The following is an 18,578-nucleotide window of genomic DNA, read 5'->3' on the forward strand; positions in this document are numbered from 1 at the left end:
GGATTCCAGGGGCTCCTGTCTATTGAAAAAGAATCCCTTGTAGTGTTATCAGATTAGACTAGAAGCCTAAAGCTAAAGAAGTAGCTGGTTGGTTCAGCCTAGCACATGGAATTTAAGGCAGTAACACTGTTGTTCTTAAATGCTCTCATCAGAGAAATATCCCCTAGGTTGCTCTGCCAGCTTCCATAATGTATCAGACAATTTTCTCATTTGAAATGTTAAACATGGCAAAGCCTCAAAGGAGATCAGTTTTGCCATAATCTGTCTACACTTTGGTGCCAGCTTGGTGTAATGGTGAAGAGCGGAGGCTTCTCGTCTGAAGAAGCAGGTTTGATTCGTTGCTGCTCCTCATGCAGCCTGATGGGTGACCTTGAGCTAGTCACAGCCCTGATAGTACTGTTATCGCAGATCAGTCCAGACAGAGCTCTCTCAGTCCCGTCCCTACCTCACAAGATGCCTGTTGTGGAGAGAGGAAGGGAAGGTAGTGAAAAGTCAGGGTATAAAAATCAACTCCTTTTCTTCATAAATTTGCAAAGCTTTTGTTTAATTTGATGCTTATTATTCCACAAGGAAAACCTACCCCTGTAGGGTGGATCGCTAGCATCACCTAGCAGGGAATTAACTGCAAAATTGTTGCATTCCACTACAATCTGCCTGCTCATATTTTCCTCCCATGTCTATCTGGGCATCTATCCTGCTTAGCAGGGGAAGATAAGATGCAGTCCTTTGAATTCGGTTGTCAGTGAAATACGCAATGTTATTCTATGTCTTTTATATCATAATATACCATCATGAACAATGGATCTTCATGCCATTGGTCGGTTTTGGTTTAATTTCTGTGAAAGAACACTTGCATCATTTTATGGTTGGGGGTCACCACAACATGAGGAACGGCATTAGGAAGGTTGAGAACCACTGCCTTAAACATTCTGGTGGACCTCCATGTGTCAAGAATGCTCTAACTTTGACTTTCCTACATTGAACAGAGGGCTGGTCAGACTAGATATCCTACATTGTGGTGGCCAAATTGTGACTCTCCAGATATCTATGGACTACAAATCTTGCCAGGATATTGCTGGCAGGCGCTCGTGGAAATTGTAGTCCATGGACATCTGGAGAGCCACAGTTTGGCCACCCTGGCCCTAGGTCATGATGACCCTAGGAACCTTAGTCGGTAAGGGATGCTCAACAGAGCCATGGGCCTTATTGTTCTCTTAGGGCCAAACTAGATGAGGTGGACATTCTGAGGTTAAGTTCAGGGACATGCCCCCCATTTTAAAGAGTGAGTTCCTGCCTGGGAGCTCCTTTAAACTGAACCCTGGGGGTTCTGCCTCCTCCCCGCGCTTTTTTTTTCTCACCTAGAATCATAGAATAATAGAGTTGGGAGGGACCTCCTGGGTCATCTAGTCCAACCCCCTGCACTATGCAGGACACTCACAACCCTATCGCTCATCCGCTGTAACCTGCCATCCCCTTGAACCTTTCCTATTGAATTTCATTTTATTCAGTTCTCCAGCCTATCAAGATAATCCTGTATTCTGACTCTGTCTTCTGTTGTGTTTGCTACCCCTCCCAGTTTAGTATCATATGCAAATTTAATAAGTACACCCTCTAATCCCTCATCCAAATCATGTATAAATATGTTGAACAACACAGACCCCTGGACCAGATCCCTGTTTTGTGGAGGGGAGGGATTCTCAGTTTTATCATGTAATACGCTTGCACAAACAAGCGGGATATAAAATGCTAGATCAATGAAAACTCAAATTCTGGGCCAGGTTTGGAATAGCGTTTCCATATCTTGTTTTGAAGCTGCTGTCTGAGGCGCACAGCTTGGGAGTAAACCCCTGCTGAAATCAATGGGACTTTCTCCTGAGTACACACAGTTTAAAAACAGAATGTAAACAGAGCTTGCACCTAGGTCTCCATGCCAGAACGACATTGACAGGACGTTCAGTCACATCGTGTGCGGACCTTCCATGTTTCCATGGCGGGGAGGGGAACTGGAAGTAGCAACCGAATGAAGCCTCTGCTGTATTGGGTAGAAAGGGAGGAAAAAACACAGGTAACCAAAGAGCATTTCGGTACTCTCAGGTATCCTATACATGCATCCCGGCTGCCTGTATGGTTCAGGTTGCATATAGAAGCTAGTGTGTTGAGGAGAATTCTATTCCTTGATATTTTAGCTTTCTAGGGCATTTTTAGGGGAGGGTCCTCACCTGACCAGTATTGCTCAGGCACAGGTTTGCCGCTTTAGGGAGGACTTAAATAAATACTGAACACTTCTACTCTGCAAAAAGCAAGTGGGAGAATTCAGACTGGGGTTGCATTAAGGAGTTCAACATTTTCCTCTTGACATTTTGGCAACCTCTTGAGGCTCTTGATCTTGCAGAGGGGGAGGGAACATACAACACAGATGCAGGTATATTTTCCCCTGCAAAAAAAAGAGGGTGAGTGGAGGACTAACGCTCCAAAATCTCTCACCAACCCCCCAACCCCCCCCCCCTCCCCCAGCATCTACTAGTTGTATTTTAAGAATAGTTGGAGCTTCGGTCATGGATGGCCCATCTAGCCCCAGCATCAGCTTCACATTTTTATGCTGAGTCAGACCACTGATCTGTCAAGGTCAGAAGGGTCTGCTCTGACTGGCAGAGGCTGGCCAGGGTCTCCAGGCTTTCACATCACTACCTTATCCGATTCTTTTAACTTGAGGTACTACGGACCGAACCTGAGACCTTCTACATGCAAAGCCAAAGAAGAAGAGAAGCAAAGTTGGTTCTTGTATGCCTCTTTTCTCTTGTGCCTCTTGTGGCGCAGAGTGGTAAGGCAGCCGTCTGAAAACTTTGCCCATGAGGCTGGGAGTTCAATCCCAGCAGCCGGCTCAAGGTTGACTCAGCCTTCCATCCTTCCGAGGTCGGTAAAATGAGTACCCAGCTTGCTGGGGGGTAAACGGTAATGACTGGGGAAGGCACTGGCAAACCACTCCGTATTGAGTCTGCCATGAAAACGCTGGAGGGCGTCACCCCAAGGGTCAGACATGACCCGGTGCTTGCACAGGGGATACCTTTACCTTTACTACGGACTGAACCTGAGACCTTCTGCATACAAAGCCAAAGAAGAAGAGAAGCAAAGTTGGTTCTTGTATGCCTCTTTTCTCTACCAGAAGGAGTCTCAAAGCAGCGTATAATCGCCTTCCCTCCCCTCTCCCCACAACAGGCAAGTAGGGCTGAGAGAGCACTATCAGGGCTGTGACTAGCCCAAGGTCAACCTGCTGGCTGCATGTGGGGGAGTAGGGAATTAAATCCGGCTAGCCAGATCATAAATCACTGCTCTTAACCAAGCTGGTTCTATCACGGAGACATATGTTCTATCACTGAGTCACAACCCTTCGGCAAAGTATGTTCCACTTTCCAGAGGCTAGAACATGTTTGTTTTAGAGCTCCAGGGCTGCTTAGAGGCATGTTGGGGGATGGTGATGTCTAATTTATTTTCATATATTTCCTTTATTTATATTCCACCATTCTTCCCAAAGGGAACCCAGAGCAGCTTACATCGTTCTCTCCCATTTTATCCTCACACCCAGACCCTTCAGTGGGCTCAGGGGTCTCTCTGCCATAATCTAAATCTAAATAAATAAAATAAATAATCCCCTTTGCCAGTGGGGGGCAATTATTCCCTTTCTAAAAGGGAGGAGCACCCAGCATTTCAGTGTTGTGCCTACATGGCACAGGCAGATCAGGAACGTCCAGGGTGACGCTCTCAGTTTTGGACAAAAACTCTATGGTAGGAGCTAATTCTACCATTTTGCCCAAGAACCACAGCATCATTTCCCCCCGATGTGCCTACATCACTTCTGGGTCATTTAAGCACATCACTGGAATGTCAGGCATTGCTCCCTGCTCCCAGTAAATGCATCCCCAAATTCCCACCCACTGCTCAGAGGGACATGGCAATCCTATAACCTAGGGGTCCTATAACAACCTGTGGTCCTCCAGATGTTCATGGACTACAATTACCATGAGCCCCTGCCAGCAAATGCAGGGATTTAATTCCCTACTCCCCCACATCCAGAACACCTGGAGGACCACAGATTGACTACCCGTGCTATAACCAGCCTGTGGGACAAGTTGGCTGGAAAGTGAGACTGACCCAAGATCACCCAGCAAGCTTCCATGGCAGAGTGAGGATTCAAACCTGGGTTTCCCAGGTCAGAGTCTGGTACTTTAACCACTATGCTCACATGGATGGTTCTCTAGGATATTCATTTTTGCTTGAGTGAGTTTTTGAACTCTCCCTCTTCTCATTCCCCACCCCACCCCAAATATTAAAACAGTTTTCTTGAGTTAGGGCATTCACTCACAGCCACATGTTGAAGTGAAGGAACAGAGCGTTTAAGAGCATTTTGTATACCTTCTGTTGCTAGATCAAAGGCAGGAACGCATAAGGCATCAATGGAGATGAAAGTCTGCCTAGAGGTTCCGGAAGTCCTGGTGGATCTGGGCCTCATTTTGAGTTAATTGGCCCCAGCTGTTAGACTTTGTAGCCCAGGGATTGTGGCTTCAGGTGAGGCACTCAAAAGACCAAAGGAAGGATCTCTTTCATCAAGTGACCCTACAAATAAAGCTTTTTTGAGTGGCTGGGAAAAATTGGACTCTACTAAAAAAAATAAACTTATTTTATTAAAGGAGGATTGGGCAGACTTTTGGATCTTCTACTCAAGTTACTAACTTTTTAAAATCAGCTCCTTGATGGTGTTTTATGAATGTTTCAGCCAACCCCCTGCCCCAAAGCCTGGCTCAGTGACAGCACATCTGCTTTGCATACAGATGATCACAAGTTCACTCCTCAGAATCTGTGATTAAAAGGATCAGGTGTAAGTCATGAGCTTCACCTGGACTTCTTTCCTAAGATCTCAGGAAAGCCTTTGACCAATAGTGGACCACCAACTACTGTATTTACAACAGCCTCTTGTGGTGCAGAGTGGTAAGGCAGCAGACATGCAGTCTGAAAGCTCTGCCCATGAGGCTGGGAGTTTGATCCCAGCAGCCGGCTCAAGGTTGACTCAGCCTTCCATCCTTCCGAGGTCGGTAAAATGAGTACCCAGCTTGCTGGAGGGTATAACGGTAATAACTGGGGAAGGCACTGGCAAACCACCCTGTATTGAGTCTGCCATGAAAACGCTAGAGGGTGTCACCCCAAGGGGCAGACATGACCCATTATTATTATTATTATTATTATTATTATTATTATTATTATTATTATTATTATTATTATTATTATTATTATTATTTCGATTTATTTCCCGCCACTCCCAAATGGCTCGCGGCGGGTTACAATGTCTTAAAAAACCCATTAAAACTCCCATTAAAAGACTTTAAAATGTCACAACATGGCAGCACAATAATAAGATCCCCTTCCTACCCCCATTCCTAAAAAAGGGGGGGTGGAGGAGAAGGAGGTCAACGATGTTCAACATGTTCAAAACCCAGTGCTTGCACAGGGGATACCTTTACCTTTACTGTATTTACTTCAAAACTAGTTCCCCTCCCCTGGTAGGCCACAAAAATAGTAAGATGTGTTAAAGTTACAGCTAAGTCCCGTAAGAAAACTCATTTGTGCATGTGTATCTATGGAAGGTTCTCTTGTACTCAGGGCCATCCTCCTTTTCAGTAAGGCCTATTCTGCACACAATAGTTAATGCACTTTCAATACACTTAATAAGTAGATTTTCCTGTTCTGCATAGGAAAATCCAGCTACCAAAGCACATTGAAAGTGCATTATCCTATGTGTGAGGAATAAGGGTGGAAAGGGCTTTCGTCGCAACTGACTTATGGGGACCCCAGTGGTGTTTTCAAGGCAAGATGTGTTGTTTGATGTATTATTCTTGTTTACATCCACGTGAACCACCCTGAGCCTTACGGGAGGGCGGTATACAAATGTAATAAATAAATAAAAATACAATCAGTAAATATGGCAGTTCTATTGAGGCAACTCTTGCGAATTATTTTAAGCCTCCCATTATATTGAGCAAAATATAAGAAGCGCCCTGCTGGTTATCCATCTAGTCCAGCATCCTGATCAACCAGTTCCTCTGGAGGGCGAGTTACAGGGCACATAGGCCAAGGCCTTCCCCTGATGTTGGCTCCTAGTAGTAAGCAATCACTGATAGAGTAACTAAGACAGTCAGTTCATGAATAGGCAGAATGGTGAATCCACATGCATGTTTATATTCAAGAGGATTATCTTGAGTGTTTTTAAAAAGCACAGACATTTACATGACATTTGAGACGGTTAAAAGCTTACAGCCCTTTCTGTGCAAAACCTGTCCCTGTGGCTCTCCCTACCAGGAGAAAAACTGGGAAAGCAGCAGTGCTAGCTTTCTGTCTAATTTTTTTTCCCCAAGTTCATCCACTCAGAGCAATCTTCATTCAATATAACTTCCATAGCTAGTTCGTAAAAGGGCCAAATTAATGCTCTTCAAGTGAATTTAAATCCCATGATTTGGATTGGCTGGTAGGAATGTCTTTTTAACCAGTGGAAAAAATGTAAAGATCACCAATGACAAGGAGATTCCAGTCCTCCAGAGCAGGGGTAGTCAACCTGTGGTCCTCTAGATGCTCATGGACTACAATTCCCATGAGCCCCCTGCCAACATCTGGAGGACCACAGGTTGACTACCCCTGCTCCAGAGCCCTGGCTTGGTTTCACAACGTGCCAAATCTCACCCTGTCCAGCTGTGGTGATGGAGAAACTCCAGGTGGGAAGTGAGCAGTTGCTCCCTGAGTGGGGCATATTCTACCAATAGGAAAAAGATAGTCTGGGCTTGTCAGCAGTTGCTGGGCAGATCCCTCAGACTGCCTTTTCCCTATTAGCGGAATACCCCCAGTCAGGTCCAGTTGCCTCCTGTTTTAAGAAGTGAGTCATCAAGGGGCCACGCAATGCCTTTTATGATATGGAAAGATTGTTTTGAACCTTGCTTTCATTGGAATAAATCATTTCGCCATCGCCAGCTTGGGACTTTTTTCTTCTGCTTATATTACGGCTGATGGATTGTATCATTGGAAGAGAGGCTAGCATACAAATCCTTGGTACGGGAACTGGGTGTTGCTCATGGTCTCCTTTGCAAGAGCTGGAGGACATGTATCTTTGCAGAGAACATGGGCAGAAAATTCCATGCTTTTCTGTGTTTTCTTTCTCACCAGCTGCTTAACATTTTTTTTTTGTTGTTACATCTTTTGCTTGTGTGAAACAAGAGGGTACTTGGAAGAGGAGTTTGGAGGGAAGAAAGGAAATCCCTTGGCTACATAATCTCTCTGAAGAAACTAATGCCAAATATCTGTCTACACATGATATTGATTTCTTTGCAATGCCAGCTCCAGACTCTTAGATATGGAGCTAATGCAAAGTTCCCTTGGTGGATCCCCTTAATGTGGTAGGGGAAGTATACAAATAGTGAATTTGTTTGTGTCACTTTTACTTTGGGGGGGGCTGGTTACGAAGGTGGTGGCTCTTTGAGAGTATTGAGTCCACATCAGGGTCAGTTCCAAGGTTTTGTAGGGTTTGGTGACAGACTATAACCAGATTCAAATGAGTAGCCATGTTGGTCTGAAGTGGCACAATAAAATCAGAGTCCAGTAGCATCTTTAAGACCAACAAAGATTTATTCAAGGCGTGAGCTTTTGAGTGCAAGCACTCTTCGTTTTTAGTCTGACGCAGAGTGCTTGCACTCGAAAGCTCACACCTTGAATACATCTTTGTTGGTCTTAATGGTGCTACTGGACTCTGATTTTAGAGTATAACCAGGTCAGCCTTTAATCTGGAGAACCAGGTTTGATTCCCCACCTCCTCCACAAGAAGTCTGCTGGGTGGTCCTGGGCCACTCGCAGTTCTCTCAGGAAAGGTGGGAAGGAAATTGTAAGCTATGTTGAGATTCCTTAAGGTAGAGAAAAACCAACTCTTCTTCATCCCTTTGATGCAGCAACTTCCTCCTTCAGCCACATCCTTTCCCCTTTAGCTCCTCCTTTTGCTCTTTACCTTCTCCTTTTCTTCTTAATTTCTTTAGCTAGCTGTTTTGTTTCAGTTTGCTCACTCTGGTAAAGAGAAGTTATGCAACATTTTGCTTTCTTGGTTTCTTCTATTCTTTTGGCTAAAACCAGAAAGTAGAAAATGTACTTTCCATGTTTTTATTTGAAGTTCTATTCAATAAACATGGCAACTGACCTTTGCCCAGGAGAAACAGTCTGCAGCAGGCACCAGATTCCATTTGTGGGAAGAGCAAGGTCCAAAGGACACCTGAGGTTTCTTTCCAGAACAGGGGCTTGTATTCCTTTGGCACCTTTCTTCCAGCACTGGCCACACATACAAGTCACCACCAACCCACACTTTTCTGCCCCTCTGTCCAGTGTAATGCCATGATGTTTGTGTTGCACGAAATTAAAAAAGAATTCTTCTCAATGTCAACTGATATGCTATTAACAAAGAGAGAGGGAGTCCCTTGGTGAGAGTTTCACTTGTGGTTTTCAAAAAATCCATCGCCCTAAAGTAAAAACATATATTTCACAGCAGGGGTGGGACTCAAGCATCTCCCCCGACCCCTTCAGCCAGTGCCAAGGCTAGCAATGTATCCTTGTTTGACTTTGCTATCCCGTGAAGGCCACCCTTGCTCTGGTTCTGGAACAAGACTTAAAACGCTGTTGACCCAGTAGCTTCCCCATCCCACTTCCAAAACTGGGCTTCGGCAACAGCAGTCTGCAGGCTCCCAAGTCAGGAGAGCAAATGAACCTCTTGTTAAATTAGTGCTATCTTTTCAAGAAAGGCACAGAGTGTCCTTGGAACAACAGACTTGAGCTGGCTGGGGTAAGATAGCCCCTGGACACCGAGCCAAAAAAAACAGTAATAAAGACAATTCCCTCTTGTGGACCCTTGGCTAAAGCCTAGAAAGCAACGTATCTGGCATGTATCAAAATGCTGTGTGTGTAAGTATCAGATCAGCAAAGGAACCGCTGTGTGAACACCCAAATGCACTGTGGACAGCCATGGGGCAAGTCTATTAAGACCATTGAGAAATTGAGGCCTAGCTGTATTTTTGTTTGCTTTTAGGCTTACTGCCAGGAGGACAAAAAGGTGAGGCAACCACAGGGGTGGCCAACCTGTGTCTCTCCAGAAGTTCAGCATGATAGCAGGGGCTCAAGATAATTGTAATCCATGAACATGTGGAGAGTCACCATTTGGCCACTCCTGCACTATGGCTTGTGTAGGTAGGTGTGTTTCAAGCAGCAGACTTTCCATTGCAGCTTTTGCCATGGGAAGAATCTACAGATGTTCCCATACCCCTGGCTCTCAACTCTCAGATCCCCCTCTCTAGGATCTGATCTTCATTCTAATGGATTTGTTCTCAAATAGCATTTAGAAAGAAATTTCGGAAGAGATGGGGAAAGGGCCAATCAAGTTAGGGTTACCAGAAGTTTCCCCCAAGGGGAAGTTGGGATTTTTACCTCACTTTTCACTACCCAAAGGAAGAAGAAGAACTGGTTCTTATATGCTGCTTTTCTCTACCTGAAGGAGGCTCAAAGCAGCTTACAATCGCCATCCCTTTCCTCTCCCCACAACAGACACCCTGTGGGGTGGGTGAGGCTGAGAGAGCACTGATATCACTGCTTGGTCAGAACAGTTTTATCAGTGCCATGGTGAGCCCAAGGTCACCCAGCTGGTTGCATGTGGGGGAGTGCAGAATCAAACCCAGCATACCAGATTAGAAGTCCGCACTCCTAACCATTACACCAAACTGGCTCTCTCAAAGCAGTCTCAAAGCAGCTTACAATTAGATTCCATTCTTCTCCTTACAACACACACCCTGTGAGGTAGGTGGGGCTTAGTGAGTTCTAAGAGAACTGTCACTGGCCCAAGGTCACCCAGCTTGAGATATGGAGAATCAAAACCCATTCTCCAAATTAGAGGTTACCACTGTTAACCACTATACCTTGCAGGCAGGGTATTATACTTGGCTGAGGTCCCATCCCTCCCCAAACCCTCCCTCTGCAGGCTCTATCCCCAAGTTGCATGTATTTCCCAGTGTGGAGTTGTCTACCCATGAGGTTCTTTTTTGGGTCCCATTTCTGATTGTTGTCGAGGAGCCCGTTGCATTCAGGAATATAATGGGCACTAGATTAGGGGAGTGGAGAGGAAGAACTCTACAGATGGCCTCCCCCCAGAACCTGGAAAGACTGCAGGCAGCTGTTAGAGAACTCACTGGCAGGGGCAGCTCTCACACAGCAGGGATTTGCAGCCTCCAAGCCTCAGAGGGAAGGAGGAAGAGGTGATCGGGGGTGGGGGGATGGAGGGCAATTAGCTGGCCGCTGGACAAACTGGCAACCCAGTTGGAAGAGGAGGCACTCAGGGGTGGGACAGCCACCCTGAGTGGGTGTTAAGCGCTGAGTGGCAGTTAAGCCATGAGATAAACTCCTCCTCCAAGGCCTTACCAGAAATCTTAAGTGGAACAGATTTTTATATCTAAGCCTCAACCACCTCAGCGGTGACATTGGTTGGTCCGTCCATCCGTCCGTCCGTCCATCCATCCATCCTCTATCTTCTATCAATCTTAGTTTTATTTGGGTTTCTAATTAATTACAGATCAGAAACAGAGAGAACAGTTGAAAGTTTGTTTTTACAAAGACATAAAGAATTGTCCCAATGTCTTTGAAAATCCACCCTGGTGCAAAGTGCGTGTGCGCGGGCTACACCGGGGCGTCTGCATATGGCAGAGAAGCCCCGTACATGGGCGTACATGCCATGGCACGGCGGCTGCCCGGCGTAGCAACTGCTGTGCATAGTGGGTCTGTATGGATTATCTTACCAAATGGAGAGTCAAGGAGACATCGAGGACGAGGGATGGGGATTTACTGTGATCAACTGTTATTTTTTTCTTTTCCATATACTTTTATAGTTTAAAAATAAAAAGATAAGGTTATAAAGAATAAAAGCAAGAAAATCTCTAGTGGAAAAACAAATGATGATGTGGATTTTGTTTTCTTGTACAGACCCCCAAAGGCACTTGTTTAGAGTCTGTGAGAACAGCTATTGACACAGGCTACCGCCACATTGATGGTGCTTATGTGTATTACAACGAACATGAAGTCGGGCAGGCCATCCGAGAGAAAATTGCCGAAGGAAAGGTCAATCGGGAAGACATATTCTACTGTGGCAAAGTAAGAAACCCCTTGTGATTTTTTAAAGTGTGATGATAGTTATTTGTTTGTTTATTCCACTTATACCCAGCTTTCTCCCCCCCCTCCCCCATGAAAATGCTTACATTTTCTCTTAGGAAACTAACAGCAGTTTTCTTAGGAAACTAAAAGCAGTTAACTTATGGTACAAGATGTAGAATTCTTTGAATGCAATTAACTCTTCTGCTACTCACTCAGACGTTTTGTTTCAATGTCCATCTGGAGTGTCTTTTTCTTTATTATCATTGCTGATTGGATAGGAATGAAAATTGCAAAGAAATTCTTGAACATGAAGTCTCATTCTTTTATTCTACAAGTTGTCCAAACTAGTAATTGGATATTGAATTTGGTGGGCTGCAATGGAGAGCAGGGGGACTCCTGGGCATGTTTCAATGTGTTATGCAACATTCTTTGCTATCTAGTTATTTTCTATCTCTATCTCTCTGGTTATTCGGTCTCTGACATTTTTATATGTGCCGAAGTCCCTGGAGTAATCACTTTGCTGAATCATAAAACATTTGTTGGCTGAAATCCTCAATAGCTGTACTTTGGCATATTGCTTAAAGAAATACATGTTTAGCATGTATATTTCATGACTCTTTGCCCTAGGAAGACTTATGTTTTTGTTGCTTGTAGGATTTGGAATTTCTCTGGGGTTCTGGAGTCTTGCAGGAATTGTTCCAGTTTAAGCTTTTGAGCACCAGAGCTCTCTTCTTCAGGCATTTGAGTCAATCCTCTAGTCAATGAAAGCTTATTCCGGAACAAAAATCAGTAGTTTTTAAGGTGCCACAAGCTTTCCCCTCTGTATCTGAAGAAGTGTGCATGCTCAGGAAAGCACGTACTTTGGATAAAACTGCCTGGTCTTAAAGGTCAGGAACTCAAAAGTTGAGCTATAAAATATAAAATAACAAATATTTATTAAAAGTGCACCAATAGAACGTTAAAAATAAAGTAAAAACTATACAGATCTAACTTCACATGAGCAGACCAAATGCATTTTGACCCTCATGGGTCTTCCTCAGTGGTCAATATTATTATACAACGCACTCCTATCTGAAACTAATTCTAAAGTTTAGCTGGGTGGTCAAGTGAAATCTGTTTGGTGTAGCCCCAACAAATACTTCTATATTGTTTCTTTTTGGAGCCCACCTTCTAAGACATATGTCTAGGACCACCACTCTCAGCTATTGTCTCATTCTGCATAGAGAGTGCATTACATGTGCGTTAGAAAAAAGTTTTCAAGGTGCCACAAGCTTCCTATTTATTTTGATGCAACACGACTACCCCTCTGTATCTGAAGAAGTGTGCATGCATAGGAAAGCTCATACTTCGGCTAAAACTTGGCTGGTCTTAAAGGTGCAACTGGACTACCACTTCATTCTGCTGCTCCAAACCAACACCTGAATCTGCCCCTCTGCTATTATGTATACAAGTGTGGTGTCCCTGGCTACTACCTCTTGTCAATCTGGCCAGAACATTAAACGTTTCAAGGATGCTTAATTTTCAAGCTCACTAACATGGAGGTTCCTAATTTCTCGTTATCATTTTTTTGTCTCAGCTGTGGAACACGTGTCACCCGCCTGACCTGGTGCGGCCAACTTTAGAGAGGACCTTGGACATCTTGAAACTTGACTATGTTGACCTCTACATTATTGAGTTGCCGATGGCTTTTAAGGTAAAAAAGAGGACTTCTGTTGAAAGGGTGGTTCTCAGCCTTGGGGTCCGACCCAAAGTAGGGTCACCTGGCCCCTTCCACGGGGTCGCCAAGACAGGCTGCTACTGCCGCGACAGCAGGTAGCAGCTGCAGGCGGCGGGCGGTGGTGGCTGCAGGCAGCAACGTGAGGCTGCCGCCACCGGAGCCATGGCACTGGCTGCCTCCACACTGCCTCCTGATTGTTGAGTGTCGTTGCGCCTGCGTGCATGTGCGCGCACTGCCCCTGCAGCCACAGTTGGGGTTGCGGCATTATGGCAGTTGCAAACCGCTTTGTTAAAAGCTTTCCCTGGCAGGCTGCAATGTGAATGGTGAACTCTTTGGAGTCAATGTCAAATTTACAGACTGCCGTGCCTTCGTGTGAAAAGATTGCTCCTTGTGTTTATTAGCGGACGACCACAATGACTTTGTTACAGTCACGCAATGGGAGTTTTGTGCCTGCCTCCCCGACATGTCACCCATGCTTTTGTCCTCTCTACATTGAGCAAACAAAATGGTCCCTATGCAAAAGAATAAATGGGCAGAAATCTGACCCTAACAATCGCGGTATTCAGAAACCAGTGACTGACACCTTAAATCTTCCAAGACATGCTATAGCGTATCGGAAAGTTAGTCTTGTTTGTTTGTTTTTAAGCAGCTAGGGAAATCTTGTAACGAGCCTCTTGTGGCACAGAGTGGTAAGGCAGCCGCCTGAAAGCTTTGCTCATGAGGTTGGGAGTTCGATCCCAGCAGCCGGCTCAAGGTTGACTCAGCCTTCCATCCTTCCGAGGTCGGTAAAATGAGTACCCAGCTTGCTGCTGGGGGGTAAATGGTCATGACTGGGGAAGGCACTGGCAAACCACCCCGTATTGAGTCTGCCATGAAAACGCTAGAGGGCGTCACCCCAAGGGTCAGACATGACTCGGTGCTTGCACAGGGGATACCTTTACCTTTAGGGAAATCTATCAAAGGGAGAATCTAATGTGAAAGTGCTGAATTAGGATTCATCCAGAGATTCAATACAGTCTCTCTCCCAGACATGGGCTTCCTCATTCACTGTAGCTTGATGTGAGCTGCTGATGTAAATTAGTCTCATGCTACACTTCCTTGATTAGTTTTAACCCCATATCTAGCCAGTGCTGAGGCAGCTGCATTAGTTACCAGTTGCAGCCTGGATCAATTACAAGGTTTGGGTGCTAACCTTCAAGGCCATATATGGCCTGGGCCCCTTATGCCCCCCACAGGGCCATTTGCTCTGCAGGTGCTAATCTGCTGCAGATCCCTGGCTCAAGGAAAGTTCACCCGGCCTCGGCCAGGGCCTTCTCAGTCCCGACCCCAACCTGGTAGAATGAGCTCCCGTGAGAGTTAAGGGTCCTGATGAAGCTGTCACAGTTCTGCAGGCCCTGTAAGATGGAGCTCTTCCACCAGGTCTTTGGTTGAGGCCAGAGCAGGTAAGATTGTGGGCCCCTCCCCAGGCTAAGCTGGGTCATCAGGCTACTCCTCATGCCCCATGGTGGGATGCTGTCAGGAGTGGGGAGGGGATTTGTATTGCCACCAAGGTATGTGTGATTTGAGGGGGTTTAATGGGGTTTTTATTGAGGGTGAATGTTGGTTCCCTGCCACGAGCCACTTTGCGGGAGTGGCAGGCTAGAAATGCAATAATTAATACATAAATAAACAATCAAACAATGCTTTTGATACTCAGCCCATCTTCAACAGGTAGGCATAGTCCTTGCCCAGTTTGAATGGATTGGCTTGTCTTTGATTGGACTAAATGTTGTTAGTTTTCAAGGTCCCCTTGAACCTCATTGTTATTTAACTTCAACAACGTGGTTGCATTACGTACCTTCAGACCTTGCCCTGTGACCCATATTTTCTATTGCAACCCCAGCAGCCTGGCATTTTGCTATCCTGCAGCATTGATTTTTCTGCCCTGTTGATTTCACAAGCATTCATCGGCTGCCTCTGGTCTTTGCCAACCATCTGACAGCCATGGATAGCTACTTCTCTTTAAATATCTAGCATGTGGCGCTCAAAGCACCTTGGAATAAATAAAACTGCAGTCTGTACAGATATCTTATTAGTGTAGAGAGTGATTGTAGTGTGGATTGCACAAACCTTTATAAACTTGTATAATATGGCCTATAATGCACAGGTGTTTTCCCTCATTTTTACTGCCCACGTCCATCAGGTTTTTCTACATTGATTTTCCTTGCTCCAGTGATCTGTTCACTTTCTAGTAATTGTTTCCCCTCTCTCCTGAGCTTCTGCCAGAGGACTCCTCCTCCAATTGCAGTCCTCTTACGAGTGATCACACCATTTGCGTTGCCAGTGTCAGTGGGTTCTACTGTACATACTGTGCCCTCAACATGTTCCCTCATATTATGAGATCATGTGACTTTCCCCCATTTTTCACAGTGGCCAATAACACAGCAGAGAATCCGTTCGTGCTGGGCAACACTGTATTGCAAATAAAGTGCTTATAGAGTCTCCCAAGCCACCAGTTAAACAGCATTGAAAACATTGGCAAAAATATGAAATCAATGCACCTCAAAATCATGGGTAGAAAGTAGATTCGATGAAATGCAGACTCCTCCTAGTTTCTGATGTGGGACACATCTTCTGGCGTGCCTCCTGAAATGGATATGGATATGGATGTGATGTAGTACATAGTCCCGCACCAGGGAGCACACCAGAAGAGGCAGAAGAGGCCAAGGGAGTTGAGGTGGCCGAGGCAGAGACCTCGGTGCCCCCTGAGGGCCCAGCCAGCACCTGTGATGCCAATAGGGAGCAATGAAGTTTCTGTGCTGCTACCAAAGCCGAAGCAGAAGAAATACAGGCAGAAGAATGTATAGGAACTAGAACCACCTGTGAATCTCACATGGGAACATACAAACCATGGTCCATCATGTTTGACTTTTATGTATAAAGAATCAAATTAGCTAAGCCAAGACCATTCCCACACTGGGAACTTTGCTGCCCTACCTCCCATGCAGGAGCTCAAATATGGGGTGGATGAAGTGTACCGAGCCAAATGCTCCCCTGTAAGGGAGCAGGAAGAGGCAGGCCAGCTCCGACTCAAACTCCAGCCTACAGCCCGGCATGAAACCTCCAATGTGGAAATGGTCCAAGTCTTTTAATTAGTAATATGCTGATGTTATGTTTCCAATGTAGTAATGCAAATGTGTGAGTATGAAATTTGATATGCGCATTCAGGGCATAACTCCACATTCCTGCATTTTATACCAGCTCCCCTCCTTCTCCCCGCTACACACCTGGTTTCATTAGAGTGGAGGGGTACAACCATAATACAGATGAAGGCTGGTGAGCATATTCAGAACACAATTCTTCATTTCATGTTCAAACTTGAACTGTCCCACACACCCATGATTCAAGAGGACACCGTGATGCCACTCAACCTTTCCGCTTCCCTAGTTTTATTATTTTAAAGGGATTTCAAGGGAAGATTAACTTTATACCCGATTTATATTTGGATTTACATATTTTGAATCTTTGGGGCAATAAAATTCCTGCGTGCCTTTGCTTTTTCTATAGACCCATTTCTTATGTTCACAAGTGCTGAGCAATGAGGAATGAGAAGACGTACCTTCTCAACATGTTTGAAGGAAGGTGAAAGGTGAATACTGAATGTAGCGCTCATCTTCCTTCTCTTTTTCTCTCTTGTCTTTTTCTTTAGCCCGGAGAGGCCATCTATCCTTTGGATGAAAACGGAAAGTGGATCTACCATGAGACAGACTTATGTGCCACGTGGGAGGTGAGTTGTTCACCTAACATGGGTTGAGAGACAGTTTGGTGTAGTGGTTAGGAATGTGGACTTCTAATCTGGCATGCCGGGTTCGATTCTGCACTCCCCCACATGCTGGGTGACCTTGGGCTCACCACGGCACTGTTCTGACCGAGCAGTGATATCAGGGCTCTCTCAGCCTCACCCCCCTCACAGGGTGTCTGTTGTGGGGAGAGGAAAGGGAAGGTGACTGTAAGCCACTTTGAGCCTCCTTCGGGTAGAGAAAAGTATCATATAAGAACCCTCCTCCTCCTCCTCCTTTTTGATTTGTTTCATCTGTTGACATGTTCTGCCCTAAGTAGGCTGCAGGCATTTTGTTAATTGATAGGCAGGAATGGTTTCTACTCTTCCTCCCTATGTTGTGAATTATCCAGCTTTCAAAGAGGAGTGTGCCTCTATAGAAATCTGTTGTTTTTATATTGTCTGTATGTACCTTTCTTAACAAAGTCTTATAGATATACATTATAGATATACTACCCTGAGCTGATCTTGGGAGGTTGGTCTATAAATGTAATTAATAATAAATAATTATTAATTCTTAATTATTAATAATAATTATTATTGGCATCTCAAACTGAATGGTAGTTTCAGTTCACATGAGTCGCCAAGTTGGCCTGAAGTCACAGAACAAAGTTTGAGTTCAGTGGCTCCTTCAAAGCCAAGGTGCCACCTACGTGGATGCACACCCAAATATTGAGCATTTGGGGATGGGGACTCATACAAATGGGCTCGTGCCTAATGATCAGAGATTCTTTTCGAAAATGCAACTCATGAAAAATAAACCCTAAGTCTAGAATTGGCTTAACAAGAGATGGAGGCAAAACGTACAGAATGGTCCCATGTACCCTTGTCAGTGAGATAGCTTGCAGTGCCATCTCCTCGTTTGTGAATCACAAGCAACCATTGAATTGCAGCAATGGTGACATCATTAGATCACCCCCCAGGTCCGTGTCCCATCAGATGCCTGCCTTATTCTGGCCACCCTATCTATTGACCATAGTTAGTTTTAAGGGTTTCATGTCTGTGAAGGCTCAAGGGGGTGGCAGGTGACACTGGATGAGCGATAGGGTTGTGAGTGTCCTGCATAATGCAGGGGGTTGGACTAGATGACTCAGGAGGTCCCTTCCAACTCTATGATTCTATGTGATGTCTGAATGCAGATATCTTTGCCGAATCCTAGCTTAATCCTAGCTTGTCCTACAAGACTGCAGAAAAAGAAATGGCAATCCTCAAAGCAAACCAGGACCGGGACGATTATCTGTGAGCTGAAAGTGGGTTTCCCAAACTAGCCTTGGTTTCACGTGATGTCTCAACGGAGAATCCTCTTCTTTTTCCATCTACTGTTGGCATCCCTCCTGCCAAGTACAGAGCAACCATCTTTCTTTACTTCATTTGCACCCCCGGCTTCCTCTCCCACAGGGGCCCAAAGCAGATTACATCCACCTCCTCTCTCCAATTTTATCCTCCCCACAGCCCTGAGAAGTAGGTTAGGCCGAGAGCGGGTGAGCATCCATGGCATAGTAGGGAGTCAAACCAGACTCTCCCAAATCCTCGTCCAGAGTTTGGGTGACTGCTGTGCACTGGCTTTCAGTCTGCAGTTGTTAGAGCCCTTTATAATTTTAAGTTTCTGCTTGACATCATTGCTTTACCTTCTCGTTCTCCTCTGTTTTTCCTCCTGCGTCAGCCAGTGTGGTGTCATGGCTAAAGAGTGGTGGCCTAATTGGGAGAGATGGGCTTGTTCCCCCGCTCCACCACATGTAGCCAGCTGGGTGACCTTGAGCCAGTCACAGTTCTCTTTGGGCTGTTCTCCCAGAGCAGTTCTGTGGGAGCTTTCTCAGCCCCTCCTACCTTGCAGGGTGC

General features: G+C 45.4%; 1 protein-coding gene across 2 annotated transcripts in view; it reads left to right on the forward strand.

The window, feature by feature from the left end:
* AKR1D1 (aldo-keto reductase family 1 member D1) overlaps positions 1–18,578 on the forward strand; it is a 45,354-nt gene that overhangs the window by 12,650 nt on the left and 14,126 nt on the right. The window contains exons 1-4 of one of the 2 annotated variants that reach the window (XM_077339813.1): positions 1,940–2,065; positions 11,038–11,205; positions 12,782–12,898; positions 16,611–16,688. In XM_077339813.1, the coding sequence (XP_077195928.1) occupies positions 1,988–2,065; positions 11,038–11,205; positions 12,782–12,898; positions 16,611–16,688 (441 nt within the window). In that variant the 5' untranslated portion in view covers positions 1,940–1,987. Of the gene's footprint in view, positions 1–1,939; positions 2,066–11,037; positions 11,206–12,781; positions 12,899–16,610; positions 16,689–18,578 lie in introns of those variants that run through there. The other variant, XM_077339812.1, reaches the window with a different exon arrangement.

This window comes from Paroedura picta, chromosome 5 (genome assembly GCF_049243985.1).
Source record: "Paroedura picta isolate Pp20150507F chromosome 5, Ppicta_v3.0, whole genome shotgun sequence".
Classification (NCBI taxonomy): Eukaryota; Metazoa; Chordata; class Lepidosauria; order Squamata; family Gekkonidae; genus Paroedura; species Paroedura picta.